Source organism: Sinocyclocheilus anshuiensis, unplaced genomic scaffold (genome assembly GCF_001515605.1).
Source record: "Sinocyclocheilus anshuiensis isolate Anshui unplaced genomic scaffold, SAMN03320099.WGS_v1.1 scaffold346, whole genome shotgun sequence".
In the NCBI taxonomy this organism is placed as follows: Eukaryota; Metazoa; Chordata; class Actinopteri; order Cypriniformes; family Cyprinidae; genus Sinocyclocheilus; species Sinocyclocheilus anshuiensis.
Genome location: NW_015546048.1, coordinates 351,745 through 359,281, shown reverse-complemented (window position 1 = coordinate 359,281; position 7,537 = coordinate 351,745). Strand labels below are relative to the sequence as shown.

The following is a 7,537-nucleotide window of genomic DNA, read 5'->3' as shown; positions in this document are numbered from 1 at the left end:
GTAACAGGACAGAAGGGTTTGCCTCAAAGCAGACAGGCTTTTTTGTCTGTTTTTAAATGTCAGCTAGTCTTTAAAAAACTGCCTCCCCACAATTTTATTTGTATCACTGTCCAACATCAACGCAGCATGTTTTTTCCCCCAGAGGCCAAAAAACTCCATAGTATAGTATACCATATGAAATACTCCACAGGACAGTGTTATGCAACTTTTTTTTTTCTTTTTTTTTTTTAAAATCAGAACTCTTGTTATATGCTGTCAGAAAGACTTTTTGAACTTGTCTCAGAACCTTCCAGTAGCTCTCATTGGAAATACCAAGATCCACCTCTTTTAATATTTCATCATGTGATTTATTTCCCCCCCCCTCCAGGAATTTCATGTATCATATCTCTGCAAGTTTACTATGGTACCAAATCTGTTGGATTACAGGATTGGGATATTGCATTATTTATTTTGCACTTATTGAGGTGTTAGTGTGGAGACCTGTTCTTTCATCAAGCATTGGAACGCCGTTTATTTTTTTCACTATTCATGATCTTTGCCTCTGGAGTATAAATCCTCCATTGACTCTCATTGCTTCTTATATCTATGACCTGTTCAAATAGGTTTGTTTCCAAAGCCAAAAGTATGTATTTGCCTTTTTCTTCAACTGTTCAAAAAAAATCTTATTTTTAACTTTAATCAATATTATTTTACATATTGTAGAGATTCTAATTTAAGTGATCTTCAGCAACCAAAATATTGCTCTGTTCAATTCAGTTCCTGTGTCTGGACTTTCTGTACATTTACAGCATTAGGTTGAGAGTCTGAAGCCTTGTATTCATTTATCGAGTCAAAAGAAGTCTGTTACACAACTATAAATATTTAACAGATGATGGCTGTATTATTTAAAAAAGCTGCAGAACGTTTATTTTAATTTTAATATGGCTGTTCCGGGTTCGATTCTATTTATTACAACAGAAAATAATTTTGACTCGTTGCTCAGATTGTACAAGAATATGTGTTCACAGTCATCCACGTACAGCGAAAGTTTACTTTATTAAGACATTGCTCTGGAATCAACGTTTAAATTTCTGCTTCTAAAGTAAAGCTTTAGATGTTATGTGGATTTTAATTATGATAATACGGGACAAGTGTGATGAAACCACTTTATAGGCGCACCTGTGGAATACTTTATTGTGATTGGCCAATCGCTGTCGCAAGTACGCTCATCCGGGTAACTGAAACCGCTCACATTCCTGTCATACTAGAACGTAAATAGCGCCATCTTGTGTCTCCGTTTTTTACTTGTAGTAAAAGACAATTCAGGTACAGAGATTTGAAATATATATTTATTGTTCGCGTATTTCCCCCCCCCTGGTAAAGAATTTCTTGGGAAAGTAACAAATTCGACTTAAAACTCTAGTCTCACTGATAAATGGCGAGTTAGACCACAACCGCGTCTTAAATATAACATGTTTTTTGTTCAATGGAAACAGAGAGGTCGAAATTATTCTGTGGTAACGGACAGCATCGAACCTGGAACATTTTTGTACAGCTGTACAAGCCCCCTACAATTCTCTCCCGCTCGAATACAGTGACCTTGATTGGATTTCATGGATGCATTTCATGCACTTGTAAATAGAGATTATATATGTCCTTGCCATAATAATGATGCTGGATTTGAGCAGGTGGAGGGTAAGGACACCTGCTGCAGCATAAATTAATTACCATGTTTCAGAGTTCCCGCTAGTCATTCGTTTTAGAGAATTAGTATAATGAGACAAGGAGTTTGTCAGAATTTAAGGTATTCATTGATGGCATAAAAACTAGTTCTCTGCACATTGACATTTGTATAGACTGGGTCTGTACATTATATTGTTGCCTACATCAGTACCTATATATTTTGATATTTTCCGAATGGAATAAACATGTTATTGAAATTATTTTCATAAGTTAAGCTGGCGGAGTGAAGTTTGCCATTGCTTTCTTGTGCAGGTGTGTACTTTGAAACCTTCTCTGGTCTTTTCTTAGGCTAATGAGAGCCGAATGGATGACTTCCAAGAATCTACAAACTCCTTTATAAACACGTGTACCATTTTGGATGTGTGCATCAAGCTTTGATGAGGCAGAACAGATGCTAGGGGTATTCTTCACAGCCTTAATCTAAACAGAGGTAAGACAACACCATTTGCTCAGCTTCATTTTAATATGAAACTTCCTTTTTTTTTGTACAAAAAAAAATCCTAGAGCCATTACAAAACACTGCAATCACACAATACAGTTTACTTGATTTAAATTGTAATTTAGACTAAATAAATCCTCACAACAGCTTTACACATTAAGACCATGCAACATCAATGATTTCACATGTAACTAGAAAAATCTAGATAAAATCGCTTGGTATATTTAATTGTGGTAAAAAAAAAAGGCACATAACTGGTTTTCTTACAAAATAAATGGGTTTTAATCCACAACTTCACAGTTAAAATCGTGCAGGGAATTATAAAATCATTGACTGCATTATAATTCCGCAATAATTATGGGACATTTTACTACCTGGTAGGAAAGCGCATACTATTGACACTGCAGTAGGCACAATTAGGAATAAAATCAGTTACTGTTATATATTTATTGCTTGCTATGAACACTATTGGCATGTAACCAGACTGACTATCAACACAATAACTAATGGAAATCTTTTGAAGTCCCTATACTGTATATAACAACATTCCCAAAAGCTAAGGATAAATGGCATGAAACTGGAGACAGTAGTTCAACAGTAGAAGGTCAAAACCCAACACAAATCAATAACACATCGCACACCAGAAATATGGGCAGTTTTTAAATTCAAGGATTAAAAACAAGATTCTTCATTATCTACCTTCAGGAATAAAGTCCAGCAGTCAAAATTGCCAGTAGAAAAATAAATATTTTAACCATAAACAAAGAAATAAATACATTTTGGTGACAGAAGCCCTTAGCCATTTAACTTCAATCCAGTTTGATCAACATTTAGAGTGTCTTAGTGCAGTGATAAATATGAGCGCAAACCCTCTCCCTTCCTTTTCTGGGAGGAAAAAAAAAACTACACACAAGAAAACATGCCGTAAATCGCCGGACTCTCTCCGGAATATCTCTCTTTTTCTTATAACACTGGAGCCTCACAAATGGATAAAAACTTGCTGTCTATGGACCAGTTATTTAAAAAAACCTACAAATCAGATCTCCCACAGCCATGAATTTTTAAGAATGTGATTTCCAGGGCTGGGAAATTCACAACAATTAGTGAAGTTGTGGATATTTCTATGGTGAATATACATTTTTTATAGTGATTTTAAGCTGTAAAATATTGACCTGGCTACATTTTTCTTTTTTTATGAGCACAATCCATTTAGTTATCATGGACAACTGGAAGAAAAGTAATGGAAACTCACTGGTCAAAAGTACTGGAAATCCTGTAAAAGAAATAGAAATATAGAGCAGCAAATGCTTAGGAGCACTAATGGTAAGATTTCAAATACAGGAAGTCCAACATCAAATTTAAAGTCTATTCTATTCTTAATTGCATCATTGTCAATGCTAATCGAACAATACAACATTGCATATGTACAATTTTGAATTCTTCAACCTTCTCCAGGCTGTACATGAAAATGCGAAATAATTTGAAATTCATTCTACTGATGTTTTATGGGAATGCATCCTTCCATCTCCAAAACTTCAGGCCAGCCTTCATACTTGTTGGTCTCTGCATTGTTCTTGATATGCTGGAGACATAAGAGATGGTTTATTATTTATTTAAAATATTATCCCAAAATTTGAACAGGACATGGCCCCTCATTAGTGGGGGCTACGGCCTGAAAACAAGATATAAGCAGGGATGCAAACTCATCATGGGTGAAACATTTGACAAAGACTATGATTGGCTACAATTCTCAGTGCTGCAAAAACACGTTGTAAATAGAAACTTTTGGTTTTGTCATTTGAAACCAGAGCGCGCACACAAAAACACGCAGGAGCGTTTGAAAGTGGGTGACTTCGAGCGGGTAGAGAATTGAGTTGGTACTATTGGCACTGTAAAAAGACCCCCCCACCACCCAAACAATTTTAAAAACTCACCGGATCAACACAAATCACACAAATACAACGCACTCTGCTAAGCCTCTGGCCCTGAACACCTAAGGTTGTCGGTTCGAATCCAGGGTGGCTAATGTTGCCTCTGTTCCAGACATACAATTTTGGGGAAGTCGTGGCCTAATGGTTAGAGAGTCGGACTCATAACCCAAAGGTTGTGGGTTCGAGTCTCGTACCGGCAGGGATTGTAGGTGGGGGGAGTGAATGTACAGCGCTCTCTCCCACCTTCAATACCACAACTGAGGTGCCCTTGAGCAAGGCACCGAACCCCCAACTGCTCCCCAGGCGCCGCAGCATAAATGGCTGCCCACTGCTCCGGGTGTGTGTTCACGGTGTGTGTGTGTTCACTGCTGTGTGTGTGCACTTTGGATGGGTAAATGCAGAGCACTAATTCCGAGTATGGGTCACCATACTTGGCCACATGTCACGTCACTCACTCGTCACTCACTCAAATAACCCATTATGAATTCAAAATGGTGAATTTTGCCGAAATTTCATCCCAGTATAAAGCAAAATTACCTGCTCAAAGGGGCTCTTTGTCTTGATCCCTTTGCCCCCTACAAACACCCAATTATCTCTGAATCCCAGTATGCCGATGCTTGAGCTGCCCAATTCTGCTATCAGATTTCTGGCCTCGTCGTTAAGCCTGTTCACACACACACACAAAAAAAAAAACATTAATTAGACAACCCAATACAGATCTGTAAAAGTCTCACCAACTATTTAGAGAAGTGACTCACTTTGTTGCAGGGTCATCAAAAGTGGCCATCATGACAATACTCCCATCTTCTATTTCCTTCAAGAATTTGATAAGCTGGTTCACATCTAGACAAGAATAAACATTTAAAAAGATGAACTTTTGCATGCCACTCAAAAGGACATTTCAGTTACTTGACTCTGCCCAGTTTGCAAATACAAACAAGCTCTTACCAATGAAACCATAAGTGGCCCTGTTTTCAACTGGTATTAAAATCAGTCTCTTGCCATCCAAGTAAAACTCAACCAGGGGGCCGGAAACCACTAGGGGGTCTCAACACACTTCCAAGTGGGCCTCAAGATAATTTGAAATGATTTAAAGAGAAAATTAGCTTTAAAATACACTTTAAAACTTTAAAATTTAGTTTAATGTTCCCTCGACAACTGTCATTTTTTATTTAAGAATTAATAAAAAAAAATGTCTTAAAAAACATTTCAAGAAATTGTTATCTGAGAGTAAAAATTATTTTTAAAAACCTTATCCTGAAATCATCAATGACAGTAAAAGTCATGTAAATTAATTTGTCATAAATATCAGTTCTTGAAATTCTAAAATGATGGACCTTAATGATTCTCATTTTAATTATAAAATAATTGTATTTAATTATTTCAATATATTGCCACTGCTAGTTTCTGAAAATACAAGAAGTTGAAAATGAGCAGCTTTGTCATCACAGCAGAATTATCTGAAATATCTTAGCCTACATGGGGGGCCTTCAAATGTTGGATAATAAGGGGCCTCAAAGTCAAGAAGAACCACTGCTAAATAAAAAGCAGTTAGGCGAGACGAGTGCTTATGAGTACCCACAATTCTCAAACACTTCTCCTATGGCAGGGAGGACTGCGGCTCTCTAGGACCGAACTTGCCTACCCCTGTCCTATGGCTACATTTTTAGTGCAGTGGTTGACAGGCGAGAAAGCAGTCCTGCACCACTGTCCGAGGACAACATTACAATACAAATGCGATGTGATCATATGCGTTTCGGACTACGTCTGAATGTGGTTTGAGTGATCAGACAACAAAACGGCTTGAATATAGTGCATTACTGCCCACCCACTTTTTCCCTATTCATTTTTCCCATAGAGATTTTTAAATAGTCTTAATTAAAGTGCTATAAGCCATGAACCAAGCCAACCAGCTACTAGGAGAATACAAACTTTTTTTTTTTACATTTGAAGCAAAATGAGCGATGATGTGGGAAGTCGTGGCCTAATGGTTAGAGAGTTGGACTCATAACCCAAAGGTTGTGGGTTCGAGTCTCGTACCGGCAGGGATTGTAGGTGGGGGGACTGAATGTACAGCGCTCTCTCACACCTTCAATACCACAACTGAGGTGACCTTGAGCAAGGCACCGACCCCCCAACTGCTCCCCGGGCGCCGCAGCATAAATGGCTGCCCACTGCTCCGGGTGTGTGTTCACGGTGTGTGTGTTCACTGCTGTGTGTGTGCACTTTGGATGGGATAAATGCAGAGCACTAATTCCGAGTATGGGTCTTGTACTTGGCCACATGTCACGTCACGTCAAAAAGTATATAAAAATGTGACAAAAAGACTGTGTATCTAACAGCTTTAGTGAGGTGATCACCCAAGATGGATTTTAATACAAGGTTTAAACAGAGAAGCCAGATTGCACCTACACATGCAATATGCATAAATGTAAACAAGATAGAAGGTGTAGAAACAGATTTACCTCCAGACCACATATCAAAGGATTCAGTCCTGATGAGCTCGCCGGTCTTCCCTGTAAAAAGACAGTGGATTAATACAGGCCAACTTCTCTCAGTTGCCTACATACTGTCACTGTGTTCAGTTAAAAAAGGTTAAAAAAGGCATACCATTGATCAAAGCAATGTTTATACCCCGTCCAATGTTGTTCTTTACTCCACTCATTAATCTGATAAAAGATAAAGAAAGAGTTCAAACAGCAGTTCATGATTCCTCTGAATTCAGGACATCCCCAGCCAATAAAAAGTGTTTATGTTTCTATGGTGTTTATGCAATAATGCTGTGTACTAAGAGATGTGTGTAAAACCTACACAGTATCCTGAAAACACATTTTTGGGCCGACAACGCTGGCTGCTCCGCTGGTGATCTTAAAGGCAAAATGGTCCTCCGGACATGATTTAGAAAGGCCGCATTTGTGGCGCGGAGGCCCGGTGGCTGAAAACAACATCAATACATCCATAAACACAGATGTCTTTACTATTTGAGAAAAAATGTGTTTGGCTATGTTCTTGCCTTCTGACTGCACGATTTATTAATCGTTTATATTATTTACACATGCACCAGACAGGAGTCTTCACACTGAATTATGTCTTGCGACACACTTCTTAAGTAGATGAAGTTATAAAAAAAAAAAGATCACACCCAAATACACCTACTTTATCAAAGGACTAAAGTAAATGGCAGCTGCCCAACACATCTAATGTGACAACTATGGAACTCTGAATATCAAGAATATAACACCTATTATAATCTGTGTATCATTCGATCATTAATATTCAAGCTGTTTATTCATTTTTCCACCCAAGAACGAAAAATGAAAATTTAAGCTGAATTCTCTTTTTTCGTGCTTTGGAAAAAAACGAAAATACAAAAAAGGAGCCGTTTTCTCATTTTTCTACTTTCAATATTAAATAAAAAAATGAATAATCGAATGATACACGGATT

The 7,537-nt window shown here is 37.7% G+C and overlaps 1 protein-coding gene across 1 annotated transcript in view; it reads right to left on the bottom strand.

Annotated features, from left to right (window-relative positions):
• Positions 1-2,177: 2,177 nt before the first annotated feature.
• LOC107699057 (protein FAM3C-like) overlaps positions 2,178-7,537 on the bottom strand; it is an 8,288-nt gene continuing 2,928 nt past the window's right edge. The window contains exons 5-10 of the mRNA XM_016500219.1: positions 6,904-7,027; positions 6,703-6,761; positions 6,558-6,608; positions 4,851-4,935; positions 4,630-4,756; positions 2,178-3,743 (exon numbers count right to left, since the gene is read on the bottom strand). Coding sequence (XP_016355705.1) covers positions 3,654-3,743; positions 4,630-4,756; positions 4,851-4,935; positions 6,558-6,608; positions 6,703-6,761; positions 6,904-7,027 — 536 coding nt within the window. The 3' untranslated portion in view covers positions 2,178-3,653. The remainder of the gene's footprint in view (positions 3,744-4,629; positions 4,757-4,850; positions 4,936-6,557; positions 6,609-6,702; positions 6,762-6,903; positions 7,028-7,537) is intronic.